The 24,521-nt window shown below is 46.5% G+C and overlaps 1 protein-coding gene across 4 annotated transcripts in view; it reads left to right on the forward strand.

Annotated features, from left to right (window-relative positions):
- The window catches only part of CSF2RA (colony stimulating factor 2 receptor subunit alpha), a 210,865-nt gene that overhangs the window by 101,885 nt on the left and 84,459 nt on the right, over nt 1-24,521 (forward strand). For all 4 annotated transcript variants that reach the window (XM_083172531.1, XM_083172533.1, XM_083172530.1 and 1 more), the window contains one exon: nt 21,654-21,811. In XM_083172531.1, coding sequence (XP_083028657.1) covers nt 21,654-21,811 — 158 coding nt within the window. The remainder of the gene's footprint in view (nt 1-21,653; nt 21,812-24,521) is intronic.

Consider the following 24,521-nt stretch of genomic DNA (forward strand, 5'->3'; position numbering starts at 1 on the left):
TCCACCTCCCGTCTGTATGCCGACTCGTTTCCATCCATGATTAGGCCGATAACCGTTGTGTCGTCTGCAAATTTTATAATTTTTACTGACTGTTCTGCTGAGGTGCAGTCGTTTGTGTAGAGGGAGAAGAGCAGGGGGGAGAGGACACATCCTTGAGGGGCACCGGTGTTAATTGTGCATGTGTTTGAAATGAATGCGCCTGCTTTCACCGCCTGTTTCCTTTCAGTCAGGAAGTCAGTGATCCAGGAGCATGTAGGTTTTGGGACTCCTAGTGAACGGAGTTTTGGCTCCAGGATGTGAGGGATGATAGTGTTGAATGCCGAGCTGAAATCAACAAATAGTATCCTTGCATAGGTGCCTGGACTGTCCAGGTGCTGTAGAATGTGGTGCAGCCCTAGGTTGACTGCATCCTCGACACTTCTGTTTGCTCGGTAGGCAAACTGCAGGGGGTCGAGGTGAGCATTTGTAACAACTCTCAGGTGGTTCAGCACCATACGTTCAAGCACTTTCATGACCACTGATGTTAGTGCAATCGGCCTGTAGTCATTGAGGTCTTTCGCAGTTGAGCTCTTGGGAACCGGGACGATAATTGAGGCTTTGAAGCAGGTGGGGACCTTGCACATTTCTAGTGAAGTGTTGAAAATCCTGGTAAAGATAGGGGCGAGCTGTGTTGCACAGGTCTTGAGGGCAGATGGAGACACTCCGTCTGGGCCTCCAGCTTTCCTAGGGTTGACCCTCTTGAACATTCCTTCTACCTCTGTTTGGTCCACCATGATCAAAGTTATAATACTGGTCACTGTCAAACAACCCATACCCAGCCACATTTCTGTTCAGCTTTCCCCTGTGTCAAAGAAATGAACAGGGGATGAGAAAATGGTAATATCAAAATCCACCTAGGATTAGCATAGAGCACCATATCGGTTCTAGGTATTGGGGCAGATGTATTAAGCCTTAATAAGAGATAAATGCAAGGGTGATAAAGAGAGATAAACGCCCAGCCAATCACCTCCTAACTGCCATGTTACAGGCTGTGTTTGAAAAAGTCAGTTAAGGCTTAATACATCCTAATACATCTGCCCCAATACCTAGAACCGATATGGTGCTCTATGCTAATCCTAGGTGGATTTTGATATTACCATTTTCTCATCCCCTGTTCATTTCTTTTAATACATCTGCCCCAATGTTACCACCCTGATGTAAAATACAGTGCAGAATTATTTCAAAGGCCATATATTACTGACTACAGTTAAATCTGCAAATAAAGCTGATAAACTGCAAATAAACATAGGGCGAATTAACTAATATGGCCTAATACAGATGTGTGCTCATCATAACCTTTCCCGTTTTGCTTTATTTGGAATAAAATCCTTAACATAACTAAGGCAATCTACCATGTATAGCAATTGGATTGATTTCCAACTTTTATTTCCCACAAAATAATTTGGTACTTGTGAGTTATCCGGGCTGCCGATTTTGTCCTTAAGTTTGGTTAACTTAAGGACACCCGACCGACGCGATGCCCACGATTTAGCTCCAAATCGGGGGCATCGCGTCGGTCGTGGCCGTTATAAGGGGCCGCGACGCGATGCCCCCGATTTCCCATAGACAGTAATGTTAAAAGACACGATATCGGGGGCATCGCGTTGGTCGTGGCCGTTATAAGGGGCCGCGACGCGATGGACCCGATTTCCCATAGACAGCAATGTTAAAATAAAATTACAATGTGAAATTGGGCAATATGTTTTTAAAAAAAATGTTTCATGGCCCCCCACCACCGTTAACGCCACCCCGCTATTGACGCCAACCCGAAGCGTGGCGAGCGCAGCGAGCCCGCGAGGGGCGGCGGTACGCGTCCTCCGACCTTTTCATGCCCTACTATCCACTAGGGCGTGGAGTGAGAATAGAATAGTGTGGCGAGCGCAGCGAGCCACCGAGCCCGAAGCGTGGCGAGCGGACGTGGACACCTGTGAAGCCCGCAAGGGCACGCGGATACCTGTGAAGGTGTCCGCGTCCCCTCGCGGGGCTCGCTGCGCTCGCCACGCTTCGGGCTCGGTGGCTCGCTGCGATCGCCACACTATTCTATTCTCACTCCACGCCCTAGTGGATAGTAGGGCATGAAAAGGTCGGAGGACGCGTATCGCCGCCCCTCGCGGGCTCGCTGCGCTCGCCACGCTTCGGGTTGGCGTCAATAGCGGGGTGGCGTTAACGGTGGTGGGGGGCCATGAAACATTTTTTTTAAAAACATATTGGCCAATTTCACATTGTAATTTTATTTTAACATTGCTGTCTATGGGAAATCGGGTCCATCGCGTCTTTTAACATTACTGTCTATGGGAAATCGTGTCGGAAATCGGGTCCATCGTGTCTTTTAACATTACTGTCTATGGGAAATCGTGGGCATCGCGTCGCGGCTCCTTATAACGGCCACGACCGACGCGATGCCCACGATTTCGGGCGCGATGAAAAAATCGGCAGCCCGGATAACTCACAAGTACCAATAATTTGTATAATCTATAGTAAGAGATTAAAGTAGAGTATTGTAAAAATCAGAAGGTATAGCTAAACTGCAAAATAAATAGTATGGCTAATTTGGGGTATTACAGACTAATATATAATATATATCTTAAGACAGTGGCATTTTTATTATTGTCCCCTTTTGTGGAAAAAATACATTTATATAGAACACAGTGTTTAAAAAAAGGCACAAATGTATAGTGCAATCTCCTATATATTTGGCTACATCTGTCACTCAAAGTGGGTGTCTGTGTCTATAACGCTCTGTTCCTGGACTTTCCTCTTAATGTGTGATTGCCTTCATCTGTGCTGAACACCTTTCTGAGAAATTAACCTGTTTAAAACAGGTGATGGCAATCATACATTAAGGGGAAGTCTAGAAACAGAGCATTGTGTCCCTCCTGGAGAGGGTCATGTTGGGAGGTATGTGACAGAGAACCAGCCCAGTGAGCCCACAGACAGTGCCAGACACCCACTGCCTTCCCATGTTGCCCAGCACTGCTACTCCACAGCCACCAGGTGAGCGCCCCCCTCCCGCGATTTGCGGCAAAACCTCCCCCCCCCCGCGCGCCCCCCCCCTCCCGCGATTCGCGGCAAAAACACCCGCTCCCCCGCGACCCCCCCTACTGCGATTTGCGGCAAAAACACCCCCGCGACCCCCCCTCCCGCGATTCGCAGCAAAAAAAAACCCGCGACCCCCCCTCCCGCGATTCGCTGCAAAAAGAACCCCCCCACGACCCCTCCCGCAATTCGCGGCATAACCACCACCCCGCGACCCCCCCCTCCCGCGAATCGTGGCAAACCCTCCCCCGTGACACCCCCCCCCCCCCACCGATTCGCGGAAAAAACACCCCCCCCCCCGCGACCTCCCTCCCGCGATTCGCGGCAATAAGAAAAACCCACGCGACCCCCCCTTGCACGATTGGCGGCACCCCCCCTGCTACCCCCCCTCCTGCGATTCGCGGCACCCCCCCCCCCCCCGCGCAATTCGCAGCAGCCCCAGGATTAAATGGCACATGCAAAACACTGACATGGCTATGGTCGACAATGAAAAAGGTTAACATGAGTTTTTGAAGATTTAGTTTTAATTTTTTAAATTTTTCCATATTCATTGTCATGTGTCGACATGGACACCAATGAAGTGGCACACTTATGTCAACATTTACATGTGTTGACCTTTCTGTGTTGATTTTTTCTTGTGGCGATTCGCGTCACACCCCCCCGCAACCCCCCCTCCCATGATTCGCGGCACCCCCCGTGACCCCCACCTCCCGCAATTCGCGGCAACCCCCCACCGGAACCCCTGTGAACCCCGCCCTCCCACGATTCGCGGCACCCACCCCCGCGACCCCCCCTGTGATTCGCGGCAGCTCCAGAATTAAATTGCACATGGAAAACACTGACATGGCTATGTTCGACAACGAAAAAGGTTGACATGAGTTTTTGAAGTTTTTTTGTCATTTTTTGAATATTTTCATATTCATTCTCATGTGTCGACATGGACACCAATGAAGTGCCACACTTATGTCAACATTTACATGTGTTGACCTTTCTGTGTTGATTTTTTTCTTGTGGCGATTCGCGTCACACCCCCCGCAACCCCCCCTCCGGCGATTCGCGGCACCCCCCTGCGACCCCCCCCCCCTCCCGCAATTCGCGGCAACCCCCCAACGGAACCCCCATGAACCCCGCTCGCCCGCGATTCGCGGCACCCACCCCCCGCAACCCCCCCTCCCGCAAATCGCGGCACCCCCCGTGATTTTTTGAAGATTTAGTTTTAATTTTTTAAATTTTTCCATATTCATTGTCATGTGTCGACATGGACACCAATGAAGTGGCACACTTATGTCAACATTTACATGTGTTGACCTTTCTGTGTTGATTTTTTCTTGTGGCGATTCGCGTCACGTCCCCCGCAACCCCCCCCAGTGATTCGCGGCACCCCCCGTGACCCCCCACCTCCCGCAATTCGCGGCAACCCCCCACCGGAACCCCTGTGAACCCCGCCCTCCCGCGATTCGCGGCACCCAACCCCGCGACCCCCCCCCTCCCGCAATTCGCGGCACCCCCCGTGATTCGCGGCAGCTCCAGAATTAAATTGCACATGGAAAACACTGACATGGCTATGTTCGACAACGAAAAAGGTTGACATGAGTTTTTGAAGTTTTTTTGTCATTTTTTGAATATTTTCATATTCATTCTCATGTGTCGACATGGACACCAATGAAGTGCCACACTTATGTCAACATTTACATGTGTTGACCTTTCTGTGTTGATTTTTTCTTGTGGCGATTTGCGTCACACCCCCCCCCACAACCCCCACTCCACGGCACACACACACACACCTCCCCCGCGATTCTCGGCACCCCACCCCGTGACCCCCCCTCCCGTGATTCACGGCACACCCCCGCGACCCCCCCTCCCATGATTCGCCGCAACCCCCGCCCCGTAACCCCCCCTCCCGCGATTCGCGGCACCCACCCCTGCGACCCCCCCTCCCGCAATTCGCGGCACCCCCCCGCGATTCGCGGCAGCTCCAGAATTAAATTGCACATGGAAAACACTGACATGGCTATGGTCGACAATGAAAAAGGTTGACATGAGTTTTTGAAGTTTTTTTTTTCATTTTTTGAATGTTTTCATATTCATTCTCATGTGTCGACATGGAAACCAATGAAGTGCCACACTTATGTCAACATTTACATGTGTTGACCTTTCTTTGTTGATTTTTTCTTGTGGCGATTTGCGTCACACCCCCCCCCCCCCCCCACCCCCGCAACCCCCACTCCCGCGATTCACGGCACACACACACCCCCCCGCGATTCTCGGCACCCCACCCCGTGACCCCCCCTCCCGTGATTCGCCGCAACCCCCGCCCCCGTAACCCCCCTCCCGCGATTTGCGGCAACCCACCCCGCAACCCCCCTCCCGCGATTCTCTGCAATCCCTTTCCTCCCGCGATTCGCAGCATCCACCCCCCCACAACCCCCCCTCCTGCAATTCGCGGCACCCCCCGCGACCCCCCCTCCTGCAATTCGCGGCACCCTCCGCGACCCCCCCTCCCACGATTCGCGGACAGCCAAGTTGCAATACAGGGCATCTTTCATACAATTCTAACCATATTTCTCATATACAAACGTTCACAAATTAAGGGGGCGCAGCCCCTTACGACGGTGTGAAGAGCGCCCGTAGGGCGCGATGAATCACCTAGTAAAAATATAAATGACTGTTATTAAGGTATATCATATTTATAAGAAGAAGTAATAATTCCTCTCTTTTAGTCCTGTCAGTGTAAAGGTACACGGTGCAGTTTGCTGGTGCGATGCACGCTCCCACGCACATCACATTGCACAGCACAAAAGGTATGTGCAGCCTGTACGTTTTGTACTAGGTCTAGATTGCATCACATCTAGTGCAAAAAGCAGGCTGCTTTAGCATATCACATTCTTTTTGTACTAGATGCGATGCAATCTAGTACAAAAAGTATGGAGCACATCGCTCTGTCTATGGGCACCATTACAGTATTGAGTGCTAATGCACGAGCGAGCAATCAGATTAGAATGACCTCCATAGTTCTTTGTTCTTTCCTTAATAACTAAGGGCCTTATTCTAGTTCACTCTTTCTGACAAATTCCTTCTTAGATGGACAAAACCATGTGCACTGCAGTGGGGGCAGATGTAAAATGTGCACAGAGAATTAGATTTGGGTGAGTTATTTTGTTTCTGTGCAGGGTAAATACTGGCTGCTTTATTTTTACACTGCAATATAGATCTCACTTTGAAGTAAAACCCCACCCAAATCTAATTCTCTCTCACTTCCCCACCTGTAGTGCACATGATTTTGTCCATCTGAAGGATTTTGTCAGAAATTTGAACTAGAATAAGGCCCTTAAAGTTACTACATCTTAATTTTTTTTTATGTTCTTTACTTTTTTACATTCTGAAAGCCTAAAGATAACGTATTTTGCCTTCAAGTTTTTTCAGGAAGTGGCAAGTTATACTCGTTAAGGGTTTTAGGTTTATTTTACTGCTTTTGTTATTATCAGATTAAAGGGTCTATTGGGGCAGAGATAAAATACAGAGAAAAAATACAAACCAACCAGTCCCTGTCATTTTTAAAATACAGATTGTAACTTTGCAGTTAGGAGCTACTTGGCGGGACTTTATCTACATCCACAGTATCTGTAGTAAAAGTAAATTGACACCTGTGTGTTAAAAAAGAAATGTTAGGAGCTGATAGTTGCTACTTTCTATGTCTACTTCATCTCTCTCCAAAGCTTAGTACACAGACCCATACGAAATTTAAAAGCCTTAATGGCACAGAGATTTATCAAAGCTTAAAGAGAGATAAAGTGTACAGAAAGAAAGGGGTTGTTTAACTTAAGGTGCCCACACACTAGAACGATTTTTGGGCCGATTGGCCGATTTTCGATAAATCGGACGATATATCGGCCGATATTTACCGATAATCGGTCGAAAATCGGTCGAAAATCGGCCGATGCTCGCTCCCGTGGATCTTTTGCTAAATCTTCTGATCTTACGTGCTGCACAAAAGATCAGAAGATTTAACAAAAGATCCATAGGAACGCACACTGGATCTTAAGAAAAATCTTTGGTAAAGATGTGCGCTTGCCTGAAATCTTTTGTCCAGATCGGACAAAAGATTTGAAGGCTAATTTATGCGCACATCTTATGATCGCAGATCTTTCTAGTGTGTGGGCACCTTAAGACTTGGAGCATAGTTGCCTACCCTCCTGCATTCTGCAGGAGACTCCCTGAAATAGCAGCAATCTCCATCTCTTCCTCATTAGTCTAGCAATCCCCCATGTCACCTAGCCCACATTATAATTATACGATTACATTTTTGTGGGAAAATGCCAGAAGGGCCGATGGCCTTGTGGGCCCATTTTGTGCTGAAATGCCCCCGCAGTGTAATGACATCATCCGGCCACTGCCTCCCTGTCCGTTGCTGTGCGCCTCACCACATCATTTGCATATCATGATGCGGTTCCTGAGCCCGCTGCCTGCCTTAGGCCACCCATCACTGTGCGCCCGCCTACACGCCCGCCATTAGCCTTTTGATGTTAAGACGCTGCAGCGCCGCCAATATCATCCAGTGACAGTCGTGAGGGGGGAGCTGAGGGGCGGCCCATCCACGTGAGTCACTGTCAGACTCATAAATCATTATTCATGGTGAGCAGGAGAATCTGCAGCAGGCCACCATGGCGGGGTGGCGGTGCTATTCGAGCAGAGTTGACTGTAGTCGGATCCGTCCTGCAGTGCCAGTGCCACCCACAGTGCAAGCCAAGACTAGTAAGTGTCCTGCTTGTGTTTTGTCCATGACTGGCTATTAGTCCTTATTCCTACCACTACCCTACCCTAAGAACCTCTGACTTATCTCTACTAGTACTGTCTGTGGCTGATGCAGACTCAGTGAGACTTCACTGCACAGACAACTTGCCTGAGGCTAGGTAAATTTGCACCCAGCCACCAGCCAGCAGGAATAATTGCCATGGCCCATAATAATGTGTAATGGGCATAAAGATTGTGTAATATTCTTTAATGAGCGTTACGGTGTGTGTGTGTGTCATAATGTGTAATGGACATAACAGATTGTTTCATATTCTTTAATGAGCGTTACGGTGTGTGTGTGTGTGTGTGTCATAATGTGTAAGGGCCATAACAGATTGTGTCATATTCTGTAATGGGCATTACGGTGTGTTTCATAATGTGTAATGGGCAATACGGTGTGTTCCATAATGTGTAATGCCTCCTTTTTCTGATGCCCCGCCTCTTTTTCATGAGGTCACGCCCCCTTTTCGCCAACAGGTGTGTTCAAAATGCCAGGGCTGATTTCTGGTCTTAGTCCGGCCCTGGACAGATATATTTACATATTTACATTGAATCATCATCACCATTTCCCAGCACTTTACCAAGTATAGTAGCTCTTACTAACTGCTTTGGGGCTCATCTACATTTGGATATAAGTCATTTTAAAAGATTCCTCTCAGATGTAGCAGTACACACCCACGCTTCTAGGTGCCACATTCTCAATCTCTTTTCACAATCTCTCCATATATGGAACTAGACACACCCTTTGGGTGGAGCATGACACGCCCCCTCAATGGGGCACAGTGCATAATTCTACTACCAACTATGATCTCCCTGAAACTAGTTCAAAAGTAGGCAAGTATGACTTGGAGAGAGCGGTTAAGTGCACACCCAGTCTGATCCTAACTACTTTATTGCAGGCTGTGTTGTAAAAATGACAGGAGCTGCTAGTTGGTACTACTACTAACTGGTAAAATCTTCCCTTTAGTGGAGAGAGATAAAGTACCAACCAACCAGCTCCTGTCATTTTTCAAATACAGAGCCAGAATCTGGAGATTGACGCACTTCTGCGCATGAGCGTGCACCTGATGCGCATGCATGAGTCCTAAAACTGCAATCACATCAGATCGCAGTTTCAGTGCCCCAAAGACCTGAGTGGGGTGGCCATGCAGAGCTTTGATGGAGTGATCCAAATAATGCAGGTGTGTCCTGACCGCTCGAAGGGAGGGCCGTGACAGCAGCATGACGTCACATGCAGCCACTGCAACCTGAAACATGGAAGTCTGCACCTGGCTTTGCAGCCAGGGAGCAGCCGGTGATGTACAAAAGCTACTGTGTAGCAAAGTCCTTACATTTTAGCAATGTGCTTGAAAAAATTTTTGGGCACATCGACGGGTGGGACCCAGCGTATGTGGTGTTCTTGCTCTGTGCTGGCATCGGGCGTGGTATTTTAGTAAATTGTCACTAAACTACAGCTCACTCTAAATCAGACACATACTGTAGGGTGACATTCTATGTGATAAATGCGCATTTTTTTTATCGCACCACTTCGCCCTTTTTAAAATCGCAAGATTGGACCGTTTTTCGCATATTTAATGAGATGCGAAAAACGGCCCAAATAGTCCGAATAGGTGCGAGGTGGTGCGGTGTCTTTAGTCCTGAAAATGTGCGATTTTCATGTCTGAAAATCGCACGTTTTCAGGAAAGCGCAAATTAAAATAAAAAAAAAAGAGTGTGGGGTCCCCCACCCGAGCATAACCAGCCCCGGGCTCATTGAGCTGGTGCTGGTGACATAAAATCAGGGTCCCCGACAAATAGGGGTCCCCTTGATTTAATGAAACCAGCACCAGGCTCAAGGTCCGGCGCTGGTTCCCAAAATACGGGGGACAAAATGACTAGGGGTCCCCCGTATTTTAAGAACCAGCACCAGACCCAACCAGCCAGCAAGGTAATGCCACAGCCGGGGGACACTTATTATATAAGGTCCTGCGGCCAAAGCATTAACCCCCTGGCTGGTCAGCATGGGCAGGGGTGCTGGGGAAGTGGGGACCCCCCCAAAGAAGGGGTCCCCCCCCTCCAGGACTTACCAGCCCATGCTGAAAGTCCGGGGCTGTCCCCGATGCCCCTGGGCGGTGGGCATCGGGCTGATGTTAAGTGTAAAAAAAAGAATATAAACTATTGTTTTCTACTGTAGAACTATGAGTCCCAGCAAGCCTACCCCGCATGCTGGGACTTGGAGAACCACAAGTCCCAGCATGCGGGGCATTAAAGGGCCCGCTGGCACTTGTAGTTCTACAGTACAAAAAATAGTGAAATAAAACACACTGACACCCTGAAAAATAAAAGTTTAATACACACATAACACACACACTGATACTTACCTACCTTGAGCCCGTAGGTCGGTCCCTGGATCCTGGGTCCGGGCTCCGGGGCTCCAGGGCAGAACAGTCCGGTTCCGGGGCCTTGGTCCTGGTTCCGGGGCTGGTCCGGGGTTCCAGGGCTCCTGGGCTGAAGAATCCGGGGTCCAGGATCCAAAGTAGTCCACAGGGGTACCTGAGGAAGGAAATCCTACTCACCTGGTCCCCGGCGACGACATCGGCATCCTCTCCGGCAGACGCGCTGCTCCCGGCTGGTACCCGCTCTCGGACTGAAGAGGCGCAGAGATTTTCATCTTCCGCGCCTCTCCTCCGGATGATTCTATTGGCCGCCTAGCGGCCAATCAGGAGCCGACTTTCTTGGCTCCTGATTGGCCGCTAGGCGGCCAATGGAATCATTCTGAGTCATTGAGTTTTTTTCCCTCAGATCTTGAATTCATGATAGAATTTATCAACGCAGCGAGACATCCCTTTAAGTCTGAATTGTTAAGTAGAATTCTATAGGAATGTCATCATAGTTGTAGGTACTGTATATTGAACAGTTAATCCTGAAATATGTGTCCTAGTATAGTGGTGGTTACTCAGACCTAATCACATAGCTGCGAATTCGCAGGCTGAGTGATAATCGAAGAACTGTGCATGTGAACACTTTGTGGCAGGCATGCACGAGGCCATCCTGCGATAAAATCCTGCTACTATTTTTATCGCTGGCCGTATGCAAGTTGAATGACATGAAGTCGGCATTTGGGGGAGGTAACCGTTTTCTGGGAGTGTCAGGGAGAATGCAGATGGCTGGTGAGTATGTTTTCTATCCACAGGTACCCACATGGATACTATTGGACAAGGGGACCGATGCTTCGTGGCAACATAGGTAAGTACTGGATGAATGGGCTCTGTGTGCAATAAAGTTTTACTGTCAGTGTGTGTGTGTGTGTGCATTTATTTAACTATATGTACTACTGTGGGACTACAAGTCCCAGCGGGCCCTTTATTGCCCCTCATGCTGGGACTTGTGGTTCTTCAAGTCCCTGCATGCAGTGCAGGCTTGCTGGGACTCATAGTTCCACAGCAAGACACAATAGCTTTTTCTAATTTTACACTTTAATCAGCTCGTTGCCCACTGCCCAGGGGCATTGAGGAAAGCCCGAGCTTCAGCATGGACAGGTTAGTTCTGGATGGGCGGGACCCCTTCTTTGGGTGGGATCCCCCCTTCCCCAGGACCCCTGCCCATGCTGACCGGTCAGAGAGATGAATGGTTTGGCTGGGGGGACTTGTATAAAAAGTATCCCCCTGGCTGTGGCATTACCCTGCTGGCTGGTTTGGCCCGGTGCTGGTTCATGAAATACGGAGGACCCCTGCTCATTTTTCCCCCCCCCTCTCGTATTTTGGGAACCAGAACCGACCCTTGAGCCTGGTGCTGGTTTTATAAAATCCAGGGGGACCCTACTCGGTTTGACCCGTGATTTTATGAAACCAGCACCAGCTCTTTGAGCCCAGGGTTGTTATGCTCAGGAGGGGGACCCAACACCATTTAAAAAAAAAAATAAAAAAAAAATTGCACATCTGAAAATGCGCACATTGTCATGACTGAAAATAGCACATTTTCAGAACTAAAAATCACACTTTATCACACCATATTGCACTTTTATGCCATGAATTCAGATCTCATTACAAATGCAAACTTACAGCAAAAAATGCGGTTTTTAAATGTGCGATATGGTGCGATTTTGGGACATGCGATTAAATCGCACCATATTACATTTTCCCCTGATTTTATTGCTGTCATTGAGTATGAATGACACATTCTAACATTAGGGTGAAGGCTTTAAACAATTAGGAATACAGTAATTGAGGATATACATATACCACCGTACCGCGAGGGGCGGCGGTACGCATCCTCCAACCTTTTCATGCCCTACTATCCACTAGGGCGTGGAGCGAGAATAGAATAGTGTGGCGAGCCACCGAGCCCGAAGCGTGGCGAGCGCAGCGGATACCTTCACAGGTAAACGCTTTCCTTCGCGGGCTTCCCAGGTGTCCATGGCGACGCGGACACCTGGGAAGCCCGCGAAGGGACGCGTTTACCTGTGAAGGTATCCGGCTGCGCTCGCCACGCTTCGGGCTCGGTGGCTCGCTGCGCTCGCCACACTATTCTATTCTCACTCCACGCCCTAGTGGATAGTAGGGCATGAAAAGGTCGGAGGATGCGTACCGCCGCACCTCGCGGGCTCGCTGCGCTCGCCACGCTTCGGGTTCACGTTGATGGCGGGGTGGCGTCAACTACTTTTGGGGGGACATTCCACTGCTCTGTGGGTTTTTTGGGGGTTTCTGGCCCATTTACCATTCTTCCCTATGCTGATTTGGGTAAATTGATCCATTTAACATTGTTTCCTATGGGAAATCGAATCGGATCGCATCGCATCGTTCAATATCGTGTATGTGTATTTGTGGTATCCGATGCGATCCGATTTTTATACGGAGAATAGCATGGTGCGCAATTAACTTAGCGGGCGCCCAGATAGGAAACAAGTACCCAACAAACACACATAACACACACACTTAAACATTTCCAGGATATGCACAGCACACTACACTACATATATACTGTACGTAGCGCACCTCAAACACTTACACATTGGACAGATACACACAACACAAGACACACACGTACAACACACACCCACATTCACTTCAACACACACCCAAAAACAGTACAACACACAGAACACACACACTTAAACATTGCACAGATACACACAGCACACTACACACACATATATACATAGCACACCTTACATACTTACACATTGGACAGATACACACAACACACACACACACACACACATAACATACCTCTAACAGTACAACGCACACCCACATTCACTACACCACTACACCAAAACAGTACTGCACACACAAAACACACACACACACACTTACACATTGCACAGATACACAAAGACACAACACATACATACACAAACTGTATATACGTAGCACACCTCACACACTTACGCATTGGACAGATACACACAACACACACCCACATACAGTACAAGACACACACCAAAACAGTACAATACACAAAAGCACACAGAACACATAAAAAATAATTGCATCATAGCATACCCTCCAACTGTACCGAATTTGCAGTTTTTTTACAGTCTGTACCGGCAAATAAAAACTGTACCGAATGTGCAGTTTTTTCGGTACTTATGTATTATCTGGACTCCCATGTTAAATGCACCCCATTTTTTCATACCCCTACTATCCAACTACGCACGGAGTTGATTTTATATAGTGTGGCGATTGCAGCGAACCACCGTGCCCGAAGCGCGGTGAGCGCAGCGAGCCCCGCGAGGGGACGCGGTCTCATAAGAAAAACGGGAGTCCAGATATTACATAAGTACCGTTTTTTCTTTTATTTCCCATATCCCATATCTCAGCGGCACTGAGAAGCCTTTGTCCTGGCCAATGCACCCATTGATAAATGCAAAGTGCATAACTGCATTCACCCTGTTAGTCAGTTGGATGTTAGGCACTGCTCTGCCTTAAGGGTGTCCCAGACCCTTTTGGTTTATAGATATAATGTTTTGGTCAATGGGCATGAGCACTGCCTGTATTTGTTTGAATGTTATGAGTGTATAAAGTTTAAGAATAAGACTGAGATGAAGATTTGTCATGTTTAAGTGTACAATTTGCTGAATAAATTGTAAAAAAAATATATAGGTATACATAGAAATACAATCAAGAAATGAAAGTAGGATTAAAAAATAAGTTCTGATTCAAATTGATAATTGTTTGGATGGGGGTGGGTTGCGAAACAAATGTATAGGTGGGTATGTATATTGTGGGCTTAATTGGTGTTTGGTACACCTACAGGGTTCCCCAATTGATGGGAAATTTTCACATCAATTGGGGACCCCGATTTTCAATTACTCATGCCCATCGACAAAACATTATCAATACACCCATTGATGCTTGCGATGGCTGGATTATTGGATTGGCCCGTCAGGTGTAGGGAAGAATTTGGCCCATTGCACCCATTCCCAATGGTGCATTGTGGTCCGGGAAGCGTGCGTCGGGTCATGACATAACGTGGCCAGGCAAGCTGACCTGCTCCCGCACTCAGGGGCTGCCCCACTGTTTGGTAGAGACACCCGGTGTATGCGCTTTACAGATCTCCAGATGTCAGGGACTGCTGCAGCAACTCTGTGGTGGGAGCAGTGAGGGGAGTGGCAGCGACAGGGAACGGTGAATTTTTAATGAATTATGGCGTGGTAAGTAACACCTACCCTGGTCTCCACGCACTCAGCACCTGTAATTACATACCCTAGAAACTGTACCATTTAAAGTATAAAAATTTATTCTGAATTTGTACCAATTTCTGACCCTCAGATGTTGGAGGGTATGTCAAAGGTGCTAAAACTCAGGAGTGGATTTGGAATTCATCAACACACACAAGCTATCAACTCAGGAGCAGTGCGTTTCAAACAACAACACCACACCTGATTTCATTGCTATCATTGAGTATCAATGAAAACACATTCTAACATTATGGTGGAGGATTTAACAAATTACAATCTTAGGTCTTTGGAACAGCATAAGATGAAATTTTCCGGGCAACGCTGGGCGGGTCAGCTAGTAAGCAATAATACAAGTGAATATACAAACAGCGCATAGGTAAATGGTGAGAGCTAAATATAAGAGCAATCATTAAAGAACATTCCAATTTAACCTTTCAATAAGTCCATTAGGTCTCACAGTCTGCAACCTATATATCCACTTAGTTTCTAACTTAAGCAGAATACCGTCCCGATCGCCGCCACAGCGAAGAGGGGGACATGGTCAACTTAAGGTCTTCAACAGTATGGCTTGCTTCTAAACAATGCCGGGCCACCGGTTGATCCGCTTTTTTGTGCATATAGCACTATTGATGGCGGAGCGATGTAAAGCCATCCTTTCACGGATGGTCCTAATAGTTTGCCAACATAATGTTTTTGACAAGGACAGTATAATAGGTAAATTACATGAGTAGTAAGGCATGTAAGAACATGCTTAATGGGAATGATGGTCTAATTAGATGGATGCAAGAAAGTCCGACAAACTATTATGTTTTTACAAGTAGTACAGTTCAAACAACGTAACATCCTGGCGGTTTACGCAAGAATTTTGAAGTAGTGCTGGTAGTGGCCACATTGAATTTGGTAATGTCTGTATGGACCACTTGGTCCTTAGGGGGAAATTTACCAATATGAAAAACCTAGTTTTTCGTATTGGTATTTCCCCTACGGCTGCATACGACTGTTTAAGTCATATGCAAAGTCGTGTTCCGGAGGGGAAATTACAAAGCAGTCAGATACGACTGCTTTGTAACCCTCCGACGGTGTAACCATTCGTATTAGCTGGCCATATATACGGCCGCTAATACGAATTTTTCTAGCAGTCTGCACGGATCAGTCAGATCCGTGCAGGCTGCAGAGTGTAAAAAAAATAGAAAAATAAATAAATTACAAAAAAAAATCGGCGTGGGGTCCCCCCCACAGCTGTAACCAGCACTAGGCTGAAGGAGCCGGGGCCGGTAATTAAAAATCAGGGAACCCGACAAATAGTGGTTCCCCGATTTTTAACAACCAGCCCCAGGCTCCAGGTCCGGGGCTGGTTCCCAAAATACGGGGGACAAAATGACTAGGGGTCCCCCGTATTTCAAGAACCAGCCCCAGGCACAACCAGCCAGCAGGGTTCATGAAATACGGAGGACCCCTGCTCATTTTTCCCCCCCCCCTCTCGTATTTTGGGAACCAGAACCGACCCTTGAGCCTGGTGCTGGTTTTATAAAATCCAGGGGGACCCTACTCGGTTTGACCCGTGATTTTATGAAACCAGCACCAGCTCTTTGAGCCCAGGGTTGTTATGCTCAGGAGGGGGACCCAACACCATTTAAAAAAAAAATAAAAAAAAAATTGCACATCTGAAAATGCGCACATTGTCATGACTGAAAATAGCACATTTTCAGAACTAAAAATCACACTTTATCACACCATATTGCACTTTTATGCCATGAATTCAGATCTCATTACAAATGCAAACTTACAGCAAAAAATGCGGTTTTTAAATGTGCGATATGGTGCGATTTTGGGACATGCGATTAAATCGCACCATATTACATTTTTCCCCTGATTTCATTGCTGTCATTGAGTATGAATGACACATTCTAACATTAGGGTGAAGGCTTTAAACAATTAGGAATACAGTAATTGAGGATATACATATACCACACATCACACACATGTACACATTATACACACACACACAGTACACCACATACGCACACATAGCACACAACACACACACACACATATATATATGTAGCACACCTCACACACTTACACATTGGACAGATACACACAACAGAACACACACATAACACACCACATGCAGTACAACACAAACCCACATACACTACAACACACACCCAAAAACAGTACAACAAACGGTACTTGTTTCCTATATGGGCGCCCAGGTTTTCTACGTACGGCACCATAATGAAATCGGATCGCATCGCATCGGATTCTGTACTCGATCATGTACGATGGTATACGATGCAATGCGATCCGATTCGATTTCCCATAGGAAACAATGTGAAATGGCCAAATTATCATAGGAACAATAGTAAATGGGCCAAAAACACCCCTGAACATTGAAATGTCCCCCCAAAAGTAGTTGACGCCACCCCGCCATCAACGTGAACCCGAAGCGTGGCGAGCGCAGCGAGCCCGCGAGGGGCGGCGGTACGCGTCCTCCAACCTTTTCATGCCCTACTATCCACTAGGGCGTGGAGCGAGAATAGAATAGTGTGGCGAGCCACCGAGCCCGAAGCGTGGCGAGCGCAGCGAGCCCCGCGAGGGGACGCGGATACCTTCACAGGTAAACGCTTTCCTTCGCGGGCTTCCCAGGTGTCCATGGCGACGCGGACACCTGGGAAGCCCGCGAAGGGACGCGTTTACCTGTGAAGGTATCCGGCTGCGCTCGCCACGCTTCGGGCTCGGTGGCTCGCTGCGCTCGCCACACTATTCTATTCTCACTCCACGCCCTAGTGGATAGTAGGGCATGAAAAGGTCGGAGGACGCGTACCGCCGCACCTCGCGGGCTCGCTGCGCTCGCCACGCTTCGGGTTCACGTTGATGGCGGGGTGGCGTCAACTACTTTTGGGGGGACATTCCACTGCTCTGTGGGTTTTTTGGGGGTTTCTGGCCCATTTACCATTCTTCCCTATGCTGATTTGGGTAAATTGATCCATTTAACATTGTTTCCTATGGGAAATCGAATCGGATCGCATCGCATCGTTCAATATCGTGTATGTGTATTTGTGGTATCCGATGCGATCCGATTTTTATACGGAGAATAGCATGGTGCGCAATTAACTTAGCGGGCGCCCAGATAGGAAACAAGTACCCAACAAACACACATAACACACACACTTAAACATTTCCAGGATATGCACAGCACACTACACTACATATATACTGTACGTAGCGCACCTCAAACACTTACACATTGGACAGATACACACAACACAAGACACACACGTACAACACACACCCACATTCACTTCAACACACACCCAAAAACAGTACAACACACAGAACACACACACTTAAACATTGCACAGATACACACAGCACACTACACACACATATATACATAGCACACCTTACATACTTACACATTGGACAGATACACACAACACACACACACACACACACACACATAACATACCTCTAACAGTACAACGCACACCCACATTCACTACACCACTACACCAAAACAGTACTGCACACACAAAACACACACACACACACTTACACATTGCACAGATACACAAAGACACAACACATACATACACAAACTGTATATACGTAGCACACCTCACACACTTACGAATTGGACAGATACACACAACACACACCCACATACAGTACAAGACACACACCAAAACAGTACAATACACAAAAGCACACAGAACACATAAAAAATAATTGCATCATAGCATACCCTCCAACTGTACCGAATTTGCAGTTTTTTTACAGTCTGTACCGGCAAATAAAAACTGTACCGAATGTGCAGTTTTTTCGGTACTTATGTATTATCTGGACTCCCATGTTAAATGCACCCCATTTTTTCATACCCCTACTATCCAACTACGCACGGAGTTGATTTTATATAGTGTGGCGATTGCAGCGAACCACCGTGCCCGAAGCGCGGTGAGCGCAGCGAGCCCCGCGAGGGGACGCGGTCTCATAAGAAAAACGGGAGTCCAGATATTACATAAGTACCGTTTTTTCTTTTATTTCCCATATCCCATATCTCAGCGGCACTGAGAAACCTTTGTCCTGGCCAATGCACCCATTGATAAATGCAAAGTGCATAACTGCATTCACCCTGTTAGTCAGTTGGATGTTAGGCACTGCTCTGCCTTAAGGGTGTCCCAGACCCTTTTGGTTTATAGATATAATGTTTTGGTCAATGGGCATGAGCACTGCCTGTATTTGTTTGAATGTTATGAGTGTATAAAGTTTAAGAATAAGACTGAGATAAAGATTTGTCATGTTTAAGTGTACAATTTACTGAATAAATTGTAAAAAAAATATATAGGTATACATAGAAATACAATCAAGAAATGAAAGTAGGATTAAAAAATAAGTTCTGATTCAAATTGATAATTGTTTGGATGGGGGTGGGTTGCGAAACAAATGTATAGGTGGGTATGTATATTGTGGGCTTAATTGGTGTTTGGTACACCTACAGGGTTCCCCAATTGATGGGAAATTTTCACATCAATTGGGGACCCCGATTTTCAATTACTCATGCCCATCGACAAAACATTATCAATACACCCATTGATGCTTGCGATGGCTGGATTATTGGATTGGCCCGTCAGGTGTAGGGAAGAATTTGGCCCATTGCACCCATTCCCAATGGTGCATTGTGGTCCGGGAAGCGTGCGTCGGGTCATGACATAACGTGGCCAGGCAAGCTGACCTGCTCCCGCACTCAGGGGCTGCCCCACTGTTTGGTAGAGACACCCGGTGTATGCGCTTTACAGATCTCCAGATGTCAGGGACTGCTGCAGCAACTCTGTGGTGGGAGCAGTGAGGGGAGTGGCAGCGACAGGGAACGGTGAATTTTTAATGAATTATGGCGTGGTAAGTAACACCTACCCTGGTCTCCACGCACTCAGCACCTGTAATTACATACCCTAGAAACTGTACCATTTAAAGTATAAAAATTTATTCTGAATTTGTACCAATTTCTGACCCTCAGATGTTGGAGGGTATGTCAAAGGTGCTAAAACTCAGGAGTGGATTTGGAATTCATCAACACACACAAGCTATCAACTCAGGAGCAGTGCGTTTCAAACAACAACACCACACCTGATTTCATTGCTATCATTGAGTATCAATGAAAACACATTCTAACATTATAGTGGAGGATTTAACAAATTACAATCTTAGGTCTTTGGAACAGCATAAGATGAAATTTTCCGGGCAACGCTGGGCGGGTCAGCTAGTAAGCAATAATACAAGTGAATATACAAACAGCGCATAGGTAAATGGTGAGAGCTAAATATAAGAGCAATCATTAAAGAACATTCCAATTTAACCTTTCATTAAGTCCATTAGGTCTCACAGTCTGCAACCTATATATCCACTTAGTTTCTAACTTAAGCAGAATACTGTCCCGATCGCCGCCACAGCGAAGAGGGGGACATGGTCAACTTAAGGTCTTCAACAGTATGGCTTGCTTCTAAACAATGCCGGGCCACCGGTTGATCCGCTTTTTTGTGCATATAGCACTATTGATGGCGGAGCGATGTAAAGCCATCCTTTCACGGATGGTCCTAATAGTTTGCCAACATAATGTTTTTGACAAGGACAGTATAATAGGTAAATTACATGAGTAGTAAGGCATGTAAGAACATGCTTAATGGGAATGATGGTCTAATTAGATGGATGCAAGAAAGTCCGAAAAACTATTATGTTTTTACAAGTAGTACAGTTCAAACAACGGTAACATCCTGGCGGTTTACGCAAGAATTTTGAAGTAGTGCTGGTAGTGGCCACATCGAATTTGGTAATGTCTGTATGGACCACTTGGTCCTTAATGTTACGACCTCTGGTATAACAAGCCATTGGTCTAATTGTCTGGAAACAGGGAAGTGATCAATTAGTCTTTACGATAGGCCAGAGTTTGGTGGCACTTTGGATGATAGGACTAGAGGTGGTAAACTGTTGTTTCCAGGGCACTATTCCCTGGGAAGTCCTTTCTTTGGCCTTCAAAAGATCTATCAGTGGAATCGCAAGAAGTTGTGTTTGGAGTTCTTTAGCATCCATAATTTGTACCCCCGTTTTGACCTAATGGACTTAATGAAAGGTTAAATTGGAATGTTCTTTATTGATTGCTCTTATATTTAGCTCTCACCATTTACCTATGCACTGTTAGTTTCCCTAGCCCAGTGCTGATTGGTCCGGCGGTCATGGTCGGCGTCCTGCGCCCGATGTGTATCCTAGCAATGGGGCACAGCAGAAAGTCGTCAGTGGTCTGGGTGCGCTCAATTCTGGAGGAGTGTCCCGTCCACGCTCGGCCGCTGGAAGGATCAGCGTGGACTGGTAAGTATTAATTGTGTTCACTGCAGGCATGCAGGTTGTTTTCCATTCTGTTTTGGGCACGTTTGGTCTTGATTAAAATGTCCTATTGACATTGAAACATTGACTTGTTGATGTGCTCCCATTTGAGTATGCCACTAATATTGCTTTAAAAGACCCCTGGAGTGACGCTGTTTTGTCCAATCAGCTACCTTCATAGGGCAAGTCAAGTGTTATGTGTTATATAAACTGAGAGTGACGAGGGGGGTTGGGTGTGTGTGGGGGGGGGGGTAAGTGTTCAGCTGCAGGGAGGAAGGGCAGGAGTGGATTGGCTCAGAGCCAATCCACTCCTGCCCTCCCTCCCTGCAGCTAAACACTAACCCCCCATCCCCCCCCCCCACACCCAAACCCCAGGTCCACCAAAGCGCATAAACATAACCCCACACCCACCCAGGCCAAATGCTATGACACCCCACATACTTACGATTGGAATGCCAGCTGTCAGGATTCCAATCTCCGGCATCTTAACTGCATCCTACAGAAACAGCTTAGTTGCATTAAATATTGATTTTAATTTCAAAATATTTGAATTTAAAAACAATGTTTTATTTACATTTTTAAAAATGTATATTCAATTCAAATATTTTTAAATTAAAATCAATGTTTAATTAAAAATTTTAAAATTAAACATTGATTTTAATGTCAAAATATTTGAATTTAATGCTAATTAAACTTTGAATGTTTCTTACATTTTCTTATTTTTGTATTTTTCTTTTTAAAATTTTAGATGAATACGTTGCTCCAATACCTACAAATATGAAAGTAGCTATTTATCCGGGACTTATAAATGTCACCTGGGACTGTAACATAACAATGGATATGGAGATTAAATATGAATTGAAGGTTTTTTTTGTTGGTCAGGATGTTGATATACATCTTTTGGATGTAAGTATAACATTTAAATATTCTTTGTAAATTTTTTATTTAAACATCTGCAAAATAAATAAGTTCAAGGGTGCAATCAATTATTTACAGTGCACAGCACACAGAGTACAGATATAACAGAAAAGAGGTAAGGTAACAGAAGTGTAAGGGCAGGGCCGGCGCCACCACTAGGCAGGACTAGGGCGCCGGCCACTGGAGGGCGGTATTGAGAGCCGCCGAGGTACCATAGAGAGGTACCAGAAAGCAGGGAGCGGGGAGCAATTGAGTCTGTAATCCTCCCTCTCCCCGACCCCCATCCCTCACGTTAATCAACGCTGCCCCCCCACGCCGCCCGCTCCCTGCTGGGGGGATTTCAGCGCAGCAGTATAACCCGCACCCTCCCCCCATGCCGCATCGCACCCCCAGTGCCGCATCATACCCTCCACCCCCCCGTACAGCATTACCGTCTGTACCCCCCCCCCGCAGGCGGCGTGCGGTGCGGGGGGGCTTTTGCCTGGGGCGCGTGGGGGGCTTGCAACGGCCTTGTGTAAGGCATTATTATTGTGAAAAATGTCACGTCTCTTTTTGTAAATGTGGTTACTTAAACAGGTGTACATATAGTATAATGACCTAAGAGTACACAAATTATTGGATTGCAGCATTATTGATCATCTGCTGGGAGACGCTGGGTAGGTTAGGAAAGCGTATAGGATAAATTAATCGCTGCAATAAAGATACTGTATATCATGGAGAAAAGAGATATTCTAGTTAGATATAGGTCTATTTAGAAAGACAGGAGCTTAACTAATACTTTGTGGACCTCTATAAAAAATTTAGGATTGTCTCTGCTCACACTATTTCTAAATATTAGGCACCAGCCTTGGGTAGGGGGCAAAGATACAGTAGGCCATGATGGTGGGGGCACAGTATGAGATGGAGAGTATTTCAGAGGCACACATACATTACAGTAGGTAGGGAACGTCAGAAGCATACAGAAGGAAGGGTAATTAGTTGCACACAAGGGAGGGGGTCAGAGGCACATATATATTACTGTAGGTAGGAAACATCAGAAGCACACAGAACAAAAGGGAATCAGTGGCATACAAGGGAGGGGGTCAGAGGCACACATACACTACAGTACGTAGGGAACATCAGAAGCATACAGGAGGAAGGGCAATCAGTGGCACACAAGGGAGGTGGTCAGAGGCACACATACATTACATTAGGTGGAGAACGTCAGCAGCACACATGAGGAAGGGAAATCATTGGCACACAAGGGAGAGGGTCAGAGGCACACATACATTACAGTAGGTAGGGAATGTCAGAAGCACACAGGAGGAAGGGGAATCAGTGGCATAAAGGGAGGTGTTCAGAGGCACACATACACCACAGTAGGTAGGGCACATTATAAGCAAAAATGAGAAAGGGGAAACCGTGGGACACAAGGGAGGGGTTCAGAGGCACACATACATTACAGAAGGTAGAGGACGTCAGAAACACACATGAGGATGGGGAATCAGTGGCATTCAAGGGAGGTGGTCAGAGGCACACATACATTACATTAGGTGGGGAACGTCAGAGGCACACATGAGGAAGGGAAATCATTGGCACACAAGGGAGGTGGTCAGAGGTACACATACATTACAGTAGGTGAGGAACCTCATAAGCGCAAATGAGGAAGGGAATTCATTGGCACACAAGGTAGGGGGTCAGAGGCACACATACATTACAGTAGGTGAGGAACCTCATACGCACAAATGAGGAAGGGAATTCAGTGGCACACAAGGTAGGGGGTCAGAGGCACACATACACTACAGTAGGTAGAGAATGTCATAAGCACAAATGAGGAAGGGAAATCAGTGGCACACAAGGGAGGGGGTCAGAGGCACACATACACTACAGTAAGTAGAGAACGCCATAAGCACAAATGAGGAAATGAAATCAGTGACACACAAGGGAGGGGGTCAGAGGCACACATAAACTACATTAGGTGGGGAACGTCAGAAGCACACATGAGAAAGGGAAATCATTGGCACACAAGGAAGGGGATTGTCACTGTGCACAGGCAATTAAAACAATTACAATTGACCAAATTTTTAGGGGACAGAGGGTATATCCTGTTTGCTATGGAAACCCTATCCATGCTATATATATTTTTCATAAGCTATATAACATATCTGGTGGTGCTCTGATAGAGTTTGGGTTAAGTATGGAGAGGTGCATTACACGCTTCAGTAGAGCGTATGAAATAGTAGTGCAATAATCTGACACTGTGGGGGAAATTTACTAAAGGAAATTTGTAAAAAATAGGTGTAAAAATAGGTGTATTTGTATCCAGAAATACACTTATTTTTGACATTTGCTATCCTAAAAATACGGCACTTTGTAGTCGTATTGACGTCCTATCAATACCAATATGAATTGCCGTATTTTCGGGATAGTAAATGTCAAAAATAAGTGTATTTCTGGATACAAATACACCTATTTTTACACCTATTTTTTACAAATTTCCTTTAGTAAATTTCCCCATGTCTTTCTATGTTATCTGTGATGTATGTTTCTTTTATCCGATTTGAATAAAATATTTTAAACATAGTATTGATTTAGAAAGCAGTGCCCCAGCCAAAAAGAGTTTATTTTCTTCCACCTCTCCACACAAGGGAGGGGGTCAGAGGCACACATACATTACATTAGGTGGGGAACGTCAGAAGCACACATGAGGAAGGGAAAT

This window comes from Crinia signifera, chromosome 2 (assembly GCF_055691185.1).
Source record: "Crinia signifera chromosome 2, ASM5569118v1, whole genome shotgun sequence".
NCBI lineage: Eukaryota > Metazoa > Chordata > Amphibia > Anura > Myobatrachidae > Crinia > Crinia signifera.